This window comes from Macaca nemestrina, chromosome 4 (genome assembly GCF_043159975.1).
Source record: "Macaca nemestrina isolate mMacNem1 chromosome 4, mMacNem.hap1, whole genome shotgun sequence".
Taxonomy (NCBI): domain Eukaryota; kingdom Metazoa; phylum Chordata; class Mammalia; order Primates; family Cercopithecidae; genus Macaca; species Macaca nemestrina.
Genome location: NC_092128.1, coordinates 127,962,381 through 127,977,380, shown reverse-complemented (window position 1 = coordinate 127,977,380; position 15,000 = coordinate 127,962,381). Strand labels below are relative to the sequence as shown.

General features: G+C 38.3%; 1 protein-coding gene across 9 annotated transcripts in view; it reads left to right on the top strand.

The window, feature by feature from the left end:
- LOC105495923 (zinc finger protein 736) overlaps positions 1 to 15,000 on the top strand; it is a 59,711-nt gene that overhangs the window by 19,921 nt on the left and 24,790 nt on the right. For 5 of the 9 annotated variants that reach the window (XM_071095240.1, XM_071095239.1, XM_071095236.1 and 2 more), the window contains 3 exons: positions 1,162 to 7,568; positions 12,981 to 13,107; positions 13,936 to 14,031. In XM_071095240.1, the coding sequence (XP_070951341.1) occupies positions 13,074 to 13,107; positions 13,936 to 14,031 (130 nt within the window). In that variant the 5' untranslated portion in view covers positions 1,162 to 7,568; positions 12,981 to 13,073. The remainder of the gene's footprint in view (positions 1 to 1,161; positions 7,569 to 12,980; positions 13,108 to 13,935; positions 14,032 to 15,000) is intronic. The other 4 variants (XM_071095237.1, XM_011765847.3, XM_071095235.1 and 1 more) reach the window with 3 other exon arrangements.

Sequence of the window (15,000 nt, the reverse complement as noted above, 5' to 3'; positions counted from 1 at the left end):
GTAACTCGTGACATCAAAATACAGTGTGAACAGGAGTGAAGATATAGACATTTCTAAAATTACGGCTGAGAATGTGACAAAAGACGTCTAATAGAGAAGAAAGTTGGCTTTAAAAAGGGCCTGAAACTTATTCCCACAATTAAAAAGTCAACTTTTATAAGTTACACAGACTCTTTGTGTCTCACAGCTTTCATTTGTGAAATAGAAATAGTAATAATTACAGATTATTTATTTTATTATTGAGTATGTTAAGAGACAGAAGTAATATCCTGACTTGAAAATTAAAATATTTATTAGTGTAATTAACTGAAATAACAGTAATAAGAATATGTCAGTTATTGGAATAGTTTAGATAATAGTTTAGTAGGACCATCAACATTTTAATTCTATAAAAAATGTACATCTTTCTGTTTACTCTTTACAAAACTGCTTAGTCACTCTCTATTACTTATTAAAACTTCCTAATTCTTAGTAAGGCCTTTCTAGGGCTACCTAAAATAAACAAACAAAAAAATACTATTCATAATAGCAAAGACATGGAATTAACCCAAATCGCTTTCAAAAGTAGACTGGATAAAGAAAATGTGGTAGATATATACCATGGAATACTATGCAGGCATAAGAAGGAAAAAGATCATGTCCTTGACAGGGACATGGATGGAGCTGGAAGCTGCTATTCTCAGCAAACTAACACAGGAACAGAAAACCAAACACTGCATCCTCTCATACTAATAAGTGGAAGTGAACGATGAGAACTTGGACACATTGGGGAAACAACATACCCTGGGGCCTGTCAGGGGGTGGGGAGAGAGTCAGGAAGAACAGCTAATGGGTGCTGAGCTTAGTACCTGGATGATAGAGGTTGATCTGGGCAGCAAGGCACCATGACACACAGGTATGTAACAAACCTGCACATCCTGCATATGTACCCCAGAACTTAAAAGTTTGTTTATTTGTGTATTTATGTATGTATGTATGTATGTATTTATTTTGAGACAGAGTCTCGCTTTGTCGCCCAGGCTAAAGTGCAGTGGCGCGATCTCGGCTCACTGCAAGCTCCGCCTCCCGGGTTCACGCCATTCTTCTGCCTCAGCCTCCCGAGTAGCTGGGACTACAGGCGCCCGCCACCATGCCCGGCTAATTTATTTTTTGTATTTTTAGTAGAGACGGGGTTTCACAGTGGTCTCGATCTCCTGTCCTCGTGATCCGCCCGCCTCAGCCTCCCAAAGTGCTGGGATTACAAGCGTGAGCCACCATGCCCGGCCAAAAGTTGATTTTTTTTAAAAAGTAAGAAAATAAATACCTAAAAGCAGGGGTATTTGTGGTACAAAAATTCATGGTAAACACACCCAAACTATTTGAAAACAACATAATCTTATCTGTTAATGCAATTATGTTCTGCTTTGTTACTTATATATTATAAAATATAGATTCACGGCATCATTGCCAAAGTCTTCCATCTATTCCTACCACATATCCATTGTTGCTGATTTGTTCTTTTTTTTTTTAATTCGTTCATTTTCCAACAAAACTGGGATAAATATATATCTTCATGCTCATGCTATAATAATTTCTGACAATATGCCCTGAGTTACTCAAAAGGAAATGGAGTTGTTTTGCTGATGTTTTTGACACTTGGGTCCATCATCTACAACAAATAACATAAGAGGAGCCAAGGACACATGTGTGCCTGTGAGTCACTCAGCATGTGTCAGGCAGGCCCTGGGCTGAAGGGAGGCTCCAGGTGTCTCAGAAAAGGGAGGTTCTGTTCTACTGCACACAGACTGTCACACTGTAAATTGTTCTGTGATTCCATGTTTCCCCCAAGATCAACAGGAACTGAGGACACATAGGAAATGAGTTATGAGAGCAGATTCCTTCTCCCATTTAGCTACCAGTATGAGATTCTGCCCCCCACCCCCCCGCCCGGGACACATGCACACTATGTAATAATGTGCTCACACACCTCTTAGGACAAATCTCCATGCTCACAAATTGCATCTAAATTTTCTTTGCCCTAGAGTTTTCAGCCAAATACAGGTGCCTAGAGGACTTTAGACTTATCCCTGTCCCCAGATCCTAAATCTGTGGCTATGATCTGCTCCATCCAGTCAGCTGGGCTTCTGAGTCACCTGATCACAGTCCCTTCTACCTGCATAGACACAGAAATAAGCCAGAGCCTAACTGTTTCTGAGTCACTATCTGTAACACAAATTAGTCTTTCCCCTAACTCAGGACTGTCCCCTGCCCATAGGTCCTGTGAAACTAAATAATACAAAATTTAAGCTGTTTGATACTCTAAATTATTCCGGGCCTTAAAGGAATGTAAATACAAGATCTGGGTAATGTGACAGGCAGCTGTAACAAGGCAGCTGTCATCTTTGTTTTTTCTGTTTATGGATTACACTTACTTCTACATCTGCATTCTTTTGTCAGGTGTTGTAAATGGCTGAAGTGCCCCATGGAAGACCTCTTTCCCCTTCACCATTGACTTTTATTGTAGATTAACCTCCCTCTTACCTGTGGCTATTGCACTGTCTTAAGATGAAATGTTAAAATACACTCTTAGGTTGAAAAGGAAAGAAAAACCAGTTGTAAAAAAAAAAAAAGTTGGAAAAATACACTGTAACCGATTAATTTTTTACAAATCTTAAACCAGGCTTGTATAGAAAACTTTGTCATCTTGTTCAGTTTGTTTTTGCCTGTAGAAATAAGAACTTGACTTTCAGCTATGAAGCACTCATCTCGTTTCACTAGAGCTATTGTCTCCTGGGTGACCGTTTCTAACTTTTCACTTGAATAAACTCTAAGATTGGATTTTGAGGCTTTGTTGATTATTCAGATTATTTCACATTAACAGTTCTTCATAGCATCTTTCTTCTGCCTTTACTTCCTGACTAAACCCTCTTTCATGTGAAAAATTATACCCAATACCACTCCTCGGGTGCCTGATTCAGATGCCTACTGGAAATCAGATGTCCATGAATTCAAGGTCATGGCCTTAGACTTGGCTGTTGTAAGGGCAAATACAAATTAGAAATACCAGACTTAATTATCCAAGTTGAAGATAAGGCATTTTGCTCTCCTTTTAAAACATTAATTTTAGAAAAATTTTATATGTAAATTTATTTTGTCTATTAAATATATGTACATCATTTAAATAGGTAAATAGGACTTTGTCAGTCTTTTAACTTAGAAATGTCTTTCTGTAGGATCTGGAAACCATTGTATTGAAATGTAAATGGTTTACCTTTCTGTTGGACGGTAGGTAAATTCATAAAATATTATGAAGTCAAGGAAAGCTTATTTTGCTTTTGAATATAGCCAATTTAAATTTTCATTGAATATACCCAATATACATATAGGCTTCTCAATTGCCCAGTTAATTTAGGATGAACTATATATGACAAATTATGCTGTTAAGTCTTCTACTTAGACTAAATATGGTGATTTTTATTTCTGCTTTTGTAATCTCAGCAGATTGCCTATGATGGATGTCACATTGTGGTTTAATTATGTAAAAATAAATAATTTTCTTTGTCTTCTACCATTTTAGAGTATCTCTGAGGTTGGAGATAATTTTGTTTTTAATTATGTTTCCCAAACACTGTACAGAATTACCAGACAGGATATAAACACAGGAGGTATTCACAAGGCTTTAGTTCAGAGAGGCTTTTCTCTCTTTGGCTTGCCCCAAAATCTGCAGGCAGAGTATTTATCTGCGTATTTTTAATACACAGTCCCTTCCAGAGCAGTTCAGCCAGATTTGTAGAAAAATAGCTTCACAGCACAGCAATCAACCATTCCAGCTCCATCTTTCAATGCACTTGGCACCTTCAGACCTGAAAGTAATTTCAACACCATGGGACCCTGAATCTCAAATCTTTAGCCAATGGGCTAATGTTTTGTAAATTTTACCTTTTCAGAAAATTCTAACTTTTCATTATGTTTCTTTTGATTTTTTGGTTTTATATTCATTTATGTCTGCTATAGTTTTTACTGTTTTCTTCTGATTTTGGGTTTGGTTTGCTCTTGTCTAGTTCTGTATGATACATCATTAGTTTATTTGGAGATTTTTTTAACTGTTTTGATGTAGGCACTTACTGCTATAAACCTTCTTAGTACTTCTTTCATTGTATTCATAGTTTTGTTACGTTTTCATTTTCATTTGTTTCAAGAACATTTTAAATTTTTTTCTTAATTTCCTTATTGGCCCACTAGTCACTCAGGAGCATATTTTAATTTCTCTTTGTATAGTTTCCAAAGTTTTTTCTGTTAGTGATTATTAGTTTTATTCTATTATTGTCAGAGAAAATACTTGATATAATCACATTTTGGGGGGAGATTATTTTAAGAGTTATTTTGTGACCTAACTCATGGTCTATCCTTGAGAATAATTCAGGGACTGAAGTGTAGCATTTGTATTCTGTAGCTTTTTGATGAAATGCTTTGTAAATGTCTTTTAGGTCTATTTGGTTCACAGTATAGATTAAGTTCAATGTTTATTTGTTGATTTTACTATCTGGATGATCTATCTCCTGCTGAAAGTGAGTTGTCAAAGTCTCTGTTGTATTGGGGTTGATCTCTCTCTCTTTAGCTCTAATATTTGCTTCATGTATCTGAGTTCTCCAGTGTTAGGTGCATATAAATTTGCAGTTGTTGTATTCTCTTGCTGAATTGGCCACTTTATTATAATAACTCTCGTTGTCTCTTTTTATAGTTTTTGTCTTGAAGTCTGTTTTATTTAACATAGCTATTCCTCTTTTTTGGTTTCCATTTGCATGGAATGTCTTTTTCTGTCCCTTTATTTTCAGTCTTTCTGTGCCTTCATAGGTGAAGTGTATGTCTTGTAAGAAACAAAGTGTCAGGTCTTGGGTTTTTTTGTTTGTTTGTTTTAACCCATTTGGCCAATTTGTGTCTTTTGATTGGGGGGTTAATTTATATTCAGTGTTGTTATTAATAAATAAAGACACCTGCCATTCTGTTATCTGATTTCTTGTTGTTTTGTGTTCTTTTCTGTCTACTTTTCGCTCTCCCATTCATCCTGTCTTTCTTTTAGTAAAGATGATTGTTTCTAGTGGTATGTTTTAATTTTTTGATTTTATGTATGCATGTCTATTACAGGTTTTTTTTATTTGAGGTTACCATGAGGCTTGCAGATAACATCTTACAACCCATTATTTTAAACTGATGGCAACTTAACACTTATTGTAAAAATGAACAAACAAGAAAGCAAAGAGAAAACTAATAAAAACTACAGTTTATCTCCCAACTTTTTAACATTTTATTGTTTGTATTTATATCTTATACTGTCTATGTCTTAAACTTGTTGTGGTTAGTATGTTTAATAACTATAAATGCCTCAAAAGTAGAAATATGAGTTATGGCCTTGAGGTAGAGAGTTATTATTTTTAATAATTACAAGTAGTTATAGACTAATCTTTCAGTCTTCTCAAAATATGAGTAGTTTACACACCACATTTATAGTGCTAGAAAATTTTGTTTTTGTGTCCTTCATATACCAGTGAGTTTTGTACCAGACGTTTTCTTATTGATCATTAATGTCCTGTTTGTTTAGATTGAAGAACTACCTTTAGCATTTTTTGTGGGACAGGTCTGGGGGTGTTAAAATCTCAGCTTGTTTGTCTTTTTTTTTTTTTTTTTTTTTAATGGTAGAAGGATATTTTTGCTGGATGTATTCTAGGATGAAAGTTCTGGCCTGTAAGATTTCCACTGAAGAGTCCACTGTCAAACATATTGGTGCTTGTTTGAATGTTGTTTGTTTCTTTTCTCTTGCTGCTTTTAGAATCCTTTATCTTTGACCTTTGAGAGTTTTATTAAAGATCTTCAGGTCGTCATACTTAAGTGAATTGTGGTTGGTATTCTATAACCTTCTTGTACTTGAATACTAATACTTTTTTTTTTTAGATATGGGAAGTTCTCCTTATCCGTTTGAATAAACTTTCTACCCAGAACTTTTTCTCTACCTCCTCTTTAAGGCCGTATTTCTTAGTGTTGCCCTCTTGAGGCTTTTTTTTTTTTTTGTCTCATCTGACTGTATCTTTTCAAATAACATGTGTTCAGACTTACTAATTCTTTCTTCTGCTTGGTCAATTCTGCTGTTGAGAGACTCTAATGCATTCTTCAATGTCATTTGAATTTTCGGCACCAGAATTTTTGCTAGATTCTTCAAAATGATTTTAATTTATCAAATTTATTGGATCAGATTCTGAATTTTTGTTGTTGTTGTTGTTATTTTGAATTTTGCTGAGCTTTTTTGAATTTCCTGTCTGAAAGGTTACATATCTCTCTCTCTTAGGATTTGCACACTAGTGCCTTATTTAGCTCATTTAATGAGGTTGTGTTTTCCTGAATAGTCTTTGTGGATGTTCATTGATGTCTGGGCATTCTGGGCTTTTTAATACCTGTCCTTCTTAGAAAGGCTTTCCAAGTATTCAAAGGGAATTGAGTGTTGTAATCTAAGTCTTTGATCATTGCAGTCATATCTGCATTAGGGGACACCCCAACCTGAATAACATGGTGATGCTTGCAGACTTGTAGAGGTACCACTTTGGTGGTCATAGGTAAGATCCAAGAGAGTCTGTGGGTTACCAGGCAGACTCTTTTTCTATTTTTTTACATTCTGCCAAATAAATGGAATCTTTCTCTGTCTCCATGCTGAACTGCCTGGAGCTGGGATGGGTGTAACACAAGCACCCCTGTGGTCACCATCACTAAGACTACACTAAGTCAGACCCAAAGCCAGCAAAGGACTGGCTCTCACATAAGGCCCACAGTGACCACTACCTAGCTACTGCAGATATTCACTCAAGACCCAGTTTCTCTTCAGGAGGTGGTGAATCCAGCCAGTCTCATGTCCTTTCCCTCAGCGCAGTGAGCTCTGTTACCCACCCTGGGCTGGGGAGAGCAAAATGCCATTTGGTAGCAAGAACATGGAGTCAGAAACCTTAGGAATCTACTTGGTGCCCTATTCTGCTGTGGCTTTGCTGGCACTGAGGCTATGAGACAACATCCTTTCTACTCTTTTCTCTCCTTTCTCAAGCATAAGAAACCACTCCCCATGACCACCAGCACCCAGAGCCAACAGCAAGTACTTCCAGGCTACTGCTGATATCCAGTGAAGACCTAAGGGATCTTCGGTCAGCTTGTGGTGAACTCTGCCCGGCCTGTTTCTTTTGCTTCAGGGAAGTGAGTTTTTTTCTGGCCTAGGGTAGTTCCAGAAATGTCATCCAGGAGCCAAGGCCCGAAATCAGAGACTTCAGGAGCTGTCTTGTTACAGCCACCCTGCTATGGCCGAGCTGGTAATCAAGCTTCAAGACAAAGTCTCTTCTTCTTCCCTCTCTTTTCCTCAAGCAGGAGTCTCTCCACATGGCGGCCACAGCTTGGATTGCACTGCACTGGGTCTCACCCCCTGAAGGGATGCAGCAAGTACTACCTGGTTACTGCTGATGTTTATTCGTGGCCCAAGGGCTCTTTAGTCAGCAGGTGATGAATCTGCCAGAACTGGTATCTTCCCTTCAAGGCAGTGTGTTCTCTTCTGGCCCAGGGTATGTCTAGTACTGTCACTCAGAAACTAAGTCCTAGAATGGGGGCCTCAGGGCTTTTTCTGGTGATGTATTCTACTATGGCTGAGATGATGTCCCAGTTGCAGGACAAAGTTTTTTTTACTCTTCTCTCCCCTTTCCTCAAGTAGAAAGAAAGATTTTCTCCTGGAGCTGTGAACTGCACTGCCTATACCTGGGGTAACGGTAATGCAGGCACTTTCTTGGCCATCCCAGTTGACATCTCACAAGGTCACATGCACTTCGAGTTTTCCGGCTCTGAGCCTAGCAAAGCACCCAGTGGCTCTTAGACTGCCTTTCAAGTTTATTTAGAACCCCAGAGTGCTTTAGCCCATGGTGGTGGGGCTACCTGAAACTCAGGTTTTGATTACTGAAATGGACAATTCCTCTCTGACTAGGGCTAGTCTGAGTGCTCCCTCTGTAGGCTCTAGCTGAATTCTGCCCCATGCTGCTTTCTGCTGTGACAGGCAGCACTGAGTTTTACTGCAAACTCTCACAATCACTGCACTCTCCCTTCTGTAAGCACATGGATTTTCTCTCTGCCAAGCTGCACTGCCAGGGAATGGAGGAGGGCTGCTGTTGGCAATTAATGGCTTTCTTTTTTACCCTCTTCAGTGCCTCTTTGATGCTAAAACTAGGTCCTGTGATCACTCCCCAGAGTTTTTGCTCTTATGAAGATGCTTCTTATTGGGATAGTCATTCTATTTGGTGTTTTATCTGGGGGATGATTGCTGGAGGATGTTTTTTAGTCATCTTGCTCCACTTCCCCTGTAGCCATGTTGTTTGAATTAAGTGCCGCATGTGAGGCTAAGGTGAGCCCAGGGTCAACCGTGAGTGCTTTCAGATACATTCACAAGAGGTGAGTTTAGCTTTAGTTCCAAATGAAGATCATAGTGACTACTCTGCTTGGGTTTGGTAGGGGCAGGTCAGTGCGGCCCATATTCCCATTGCTGCAGTAGAAATTGCTGGCATCTATGGCAGAGAAGGGCAACTGAGTGTTGAAAAGGGGAAACTCACATTTTGGTTTTTATGTAGGACTTTACTGGTTCTGATACTCTCTTGTGTTAAAGGACAAAGGCAGACTTTATCTGCAATTCTAGGTCCTTCTGCCTGTGGGTGTGGTTGCTTCTGGGGAAGGAGTTTTGCTCATGCTTCAAAGGCATATTCTCAAGAAACAGGTGTAATTTGTGCAGATAATCACACCTGGGAAGGGATCACAGAGAAGGAGAAAAGGAAAGAAATGGCTTATTCTGAGGTGCATGTGTCTCAGGTCAGAGACCGTGTCCACTTTTTCTCTGAAATATTATGTGTGTAGAACTTGCAAATGTTTACTTCTCTACTATCGGGGGAACCCGCCCCCAATATTTCAACATAGGTTCCTTCTATTTTCCATAAGTGTCAGCCAGCTGAGAAATAAAGAGAAAGAGTACAAAGAGAGGAATTTTACAGCTGGGCCATCGGGGTTGACATCACATATCAGTAGGACTGATACCCACCTGAGTCTCAGACCAGCAAGTTTTTATTAAGGGTTTCAAAAGGGGAGGGGGTATAAAACAGGGAGTAGGTACAAAGATCACATGCTTCAAAAGGCAAAAAGCAGAAAAAAGATCAGCTGCTTCTGAGGGAACAGGACAAAAGGCAAAACAGAACTACTGATAAGGGTCTAGGTTCAGCTGTGCACATGTTGTCTTGATAAACAACAGAAAACAGGATTGGAGAGCAGAGAACCGGTCTGACCACAAATTTACCAGGGTGGAGTTTTTCCCTACCCTAATAAGCCTGAGGGTTCTGCAGGAGACCAGGGTGTATCTCAGTCCTTATCTCAAACACATAAGACAGACACTCCCAGAGCTGCCGTTTATAGACCTTCCCCCAGGAATGCATTCCTTTCCCAGGGTATTAATATTAATATTCCTTGCTAGGAAAAGAATTTAGCGATATCTCCTACTTGCACGTCCGTTTATAGGCTCTGTGCAAGAAGAAAAATATGGCTCTTTTTGCTGCACCATGCAGGCAGTCAGATCGTATGGTTGTCTTCCCTTTTCCCTAAAAATTGCTGTTATTCTGTTCTTTTTCAAGGTGCACTGATTTCATATTGTTCAAACACACATTTTACAATCAATTTGTACAGTTAACACAATTATCACAGTGGTCCTGAGGTGACATACATTCTCAGCTTACGAAGATAACAGGATTAAGAGGTTAAAGATAGGCATAAGAAATTACAAAAGTATTATTTGGGAACTGATAAATGTCCATGAAGTTTTCACAATTCATGTTCCTCTGCCGCGACTCCAGCTGGTCCCACTGTTCAGGGTCCCTGACTTCCCGCAACACTCTACTTGTGATGTTTTGCCTTATCAGTTTAACTCCTTTTTCACTTTTTATTCTCATGATAGTCAAGGGACTTTGAGAAATACTTTTTCCTTATATACCCGAGTCTTCTCCTTATTCTCTACATCCCAGTTTTTAATAAACCATGAAAATATTGTCACCATGAATTTATACCGGCAACATTACAAATGTTTCTTTTGCGGCTGTCGAACATGGAAAGGTGTGGAGGCCCAAGATTCTTGTTTGAGATGGGATCAGGTCCTTGGTTATCAGTGAAGAAGGAGACCATGTACTGTTTAGCTTCCATTAAATCTAAGCAAAACTGCTTTAAAAAAATGCACATTTAACGAGAATGGTCTTTATTGCCAAGGATAACTCAGAAAGTTCTGAATAAAAAACAGAAGAGACTTCCTCTCTAGGATGCTAAAACAAGGAAATATAAGAGAACACAAACAAATGGAAAAGAAATTCCATGCTCATGGATAGGAAGAATCAATATCATGAAAATGGCAATACTGCCCAAAGTAATTTATAGATTCAATGCTATTCCCATCAGGCTACCATTGATTTTCTTCACAGAATTAGAAAAAAAACTTTAAATTTCATATGGAACCAAAAAAGAGCCCATATAGCCAACACAATTCTAAGCAAAAAGAACAAAGCTGGAGGCATCACACTACCTTACTTCAAACTATACTACAAGGCTACAGTAACCAAAACAGCATGGTACTGGTACCAAAACAGATATCTAGACCAATGGAACAGAACAGAAGCCTCAGAAATAACACCACACATATACAACCATCTTATCTTCAACAAACCTGACAAAAATAAGCAATGGGGAATGGATTCCCTACTTATAAATGGTGCTTGGAAAACTGACTAGTCATATGCAGAAAACAGAAACTGGACCCCCACTTCCTTACACCTTATACAAAAATTAACTCAAGATGGATTAAAGAGTTAAATGTAAAACCTAAAACCATGAAAACCCTAGAAGAAAACCTAGGCAGTACTGTTTAGGACATAGGCACAGGCAAAGACTTCGTGACTAAAACACCAAAAGCAATGGCAACAAAAGCCAAAATTGACAAATGGGATATAATTAAACTAAAGAGCTTCCGCATAGCAAAAGAAACTTTCATCAGAGTGAACAGGCAGCCTACAGAATGGGAGAAAATTTTTGCAATCTATCCATCTGACAAAGGGCAAATACCCAGAATCTACAAGGAACTTAAACAAATTTACAAGAAAAAAGCAACCCCATCAAAAAGTGGGCGAAGGATGTGAACAGACACTTCTCAAAAGAAGACGTTTATGCGGCCAAGAAACAAAAAAAAGTTCATCATCACTGGTCATTAGAGGAATGCAAATCAAAACAACAATGAGATACTATCTCACACCAGTTAGAATGGCGAGCATTAAAAAGTCAGGAAACAGATACTGGCGAGGATGTGGAGAAATAGGAACGCTTTTACACTGTTGGTGGGAGTGTAAATTAGTTCAACCATTGTGGAAGACAGTGTGGTGACTCCTCAAGGATCTAGAACCAGAAATACAATTTGACCCAGCAATCTCATTACTGGGTATATGCCCAAAGGATTATAAATCATTCTATGAAGACACATGCACACGTATGTTTATTGTAGCACTATTTACAATAGCAAAGACTTGCAGCCAACCCAAATGCCCATCAATGATAGACTGGATAAAGAAAATGTGGCACATATACACCATGCAATACTCTGCAGCCATAAAAAAGAATGAGTTCGTGCCCTTTGCCGGGATGTGGATGAAGCTGGAAACCATCATTCTCAGCAAACTAACAAACTTACAGGAACAGAAAACCAAACACGGCATGTTCTCACTCATAAGTAGGATTTGAACAATGAAAACACATGAACACAGGGAGGGAAACATCACACACCAGAGCCTGTTAGCAGATGGGGGCAAGGGGAGGGAGAGCATTAGGACAAATACTTAATGCATGTGGGGCTTAAAACCTAGATGATGGGTTGATAGGAGCAGCAATCCACCATGACACATGTATACCTGTGTAACAAACCTGCACGTTCTGCACATGTATCACAGAACTTAAAGTTTAAAAAAAAAAAAAAAAGTTTAACCAAAAATTAGAGATTACAGAACATGGGAGATATTTGTAGCTTAAATTTTGCTTAAAACTGGTGTTTCTTCATGACTAGACTCATATTAAGTTGACCCTTTTTATGTTAATGTTAATAATAGCACAGTAGTCTTGTATCCTTTGTTAATCAGCACCTGATACAAATTTCTTTTAATATAGTTGATCTTTATTTACTTGGTAAATATGCTCTCTGACAGATATTTTTCACTTGAGTTAATTATTTTTCTCTTTATTATTGATAGGTACCTTGGGGAGTTTTATCAAGTGATGTGCAAGAACAAGATTAAACCATATTTAATCTGATAGCTCTTCTTTCTTCTTACCTTCTCTTTGCATATAGCTTGCTATGGAAAATGAAGGCTCTCATCTCTCTTTACTGGTCAAATAAACTAAAAACCTAGGCTGTGCCACTTACTGAATTTTTGACAAAATATTCTTGGGCTAGAAGCAGTAATATCACTGGCAAACTTCTTAGAAATTTGAAAACTCAAGCTTTACCCTAGATCTTCAGAGTCAAAATCTAGGTTTTAACAAGATCTCCTGTTCATTGCTGTACACAATAAGATTTGAGAAGTATGCTTTTACTTCACCATGAAGTTTCCATATGGGAACTATAGACAGCTTAACTTGGATTATGTAAATATAGCATTAAGAAATGTGCATGCCTGTGTTAATGTCCTTTATTTTATACAGTATCACCAAGAAAAGTATTGCACATACACTGGTTTCATGATCTTATTCCATCTTTTCTCAGAGGTAAAAATATAGTAGAGAATATTTCTGTGCTAGAAAGTATCCTATTGAATAACTCCAGTAACTCATATAAGTCAGAACCAGCTTTCTTTACTCTCATTTTACCTGATGTCAAATCAAGAATTCTTTCTATGGTCACTTGGTAAATATGTTTTGTTTTCCAGGGAGTGTTGACATTCAGGGATGTGGCCATAGAATTCTCCCCAGAAGAGTGGGAATGCCTGGACTCTGCTCAGCAGTGTTTGTATAGGGATGTGATGTTAGAGAACTACAGAAACCTGGTCTCCTTGGGTGAGAATAACTTCAATATACAACTCATATTCTACATTAAATATTTTATTTTCTTCTGTTTTTTTTGTTTTTTTTTTTTTGAGGTTCTGCTTTGCATAAATAAGTTTCAGAATCCTGCTTCAAAAAGAAAAAATTGGGTATCTGTTGAGGTAGAAAATATAATCTTCAAGATGTTTCATTTTAACATTAATCTTTCCCTTTTTTGAGCTCATCTGTATACTTCAGTCTAAATTAGTGGTGATACCAGAAATTTAGTAGCATGAAATATTGTTACCCACACCTAAAAATGCATTTTTCACGCTGATTTTTGATTCAGTATTACTGGGCAATAGAGCTAAGAAGCACAAATTTAAAATACTTTCTAAATATTCTAAAGTCTCTGTTAGGAAACAGTATATTTAAATTAATTTTCTAGAGTCTTCTTTTTTTTTTTTTTTTTGAGACGGAGTCTTGCTCTGTCGCCCAGGCTGGAGTGCAGTGGCCGGATCTTGGCTCACTGCAAGCTCCGCCTCCCGGGTTCACGCCATTCTCCTGCCTCAGCCTCCCGAGTAGCTGGGACCACAGGCGCCCGCCACCTCGCCCAGCTAGTTTTTTTTTTGTATTTTTTAGTAGAGACGGGGTTTCACCGTGTTAGCCAGGATGGTCTCGATCTCCTGACCTCGTGATCCGCCCGTTTCGGCCTCCCAAAGTGCTGGGATTACAGGCTTGAGCCACCGCGCCCGGCCTTAGAGTCTTCTATAATGTTCTTTCTTCTCTACTGAGCACAGTACTAGATTGGTAATCGGATTATCCTAGCAAGAGTCATGTTATTTTTTTCTAATAAAACAGGTCTTGCTATCTTTAAGCCAGACTTGATGACCTGTCTGGAGCAAAGAAAAGAGCCCTGGAAAGTGAAGAGACAGGAGGCAGTAGTCAAACATCCAGGTAGGTGGGAGTAAATGAAGCAAATGACACAAATGACGGAACCCAATGTCAAAGAGGAAGCCAGACCTTTAAACATGCTTTCAGAAACTCTGCTCCAGTGGAAATAGTTTCTGAGAAGCCTTCATTTCTTTCTCTTGCTTTAACATAGGGACATTTTTTGTCCCATTCTTGTGAATTTTCCAAGCACTGTACTTCCCCTTCAGTAATGTGTGTGTGTGTTGTTTTGTTTTTGTTTTTAGTTTACAGTAATGAAAGTCTTTCATGGCTTAAAAGAAAATGGGTGATTTGACTGCTTTTCCATTGCTTTGGGGAAACAGCAATATCTGTATTTTTGAGAAACTCTATATTAAACCATTTTTTAAGTTCTCTTTTTGGATAATGTCTAAATATATAAGTTTTGGTGATATTGTAATTTGGATCAGAAATTCCAGGAACACCACAAAAAGATGTATGCTTCCTGCTTTATAATTTTCTGTTCTATGGAGCCTTCAAATGTGATTTTACAGAAATGTATACTCAGTAATTATATCAAAACACTAAGCATCTCCCTAAATGAAACAAACTCTAAAATTGTGTTACGTCAAAATGTTATTCTTATAAAAACAAATGTTGGTAAATATGGCCAAATTCCTCAACTGTATGTAATGTAGTTCAATGTATCTACTTCAGACATTTATTAAATATACTATGTCACTGGGGAGCTTAAAACATTGCTGAGTATATATATATATTTTTTTTGAGACGGAGTTTTGCTCTTGTTGCCCGGGCTGGAGTGTAATGGCGCAATCTCGGCTCACTGCAACCTCCGCCTCCCAGGTTCAAGCGATTCTTCTGCCTCAGCCTCCCTAGTAGCTGGGATTACAGGCATGTGCCACCACACCCGGAGAATTTTGTATTTTTAGTAGAGACGGGGTTTCTCTATGTTGGTCAGGCTGGTCTTGAACTCCCAGCCTCAGGTGATCTGCCTGC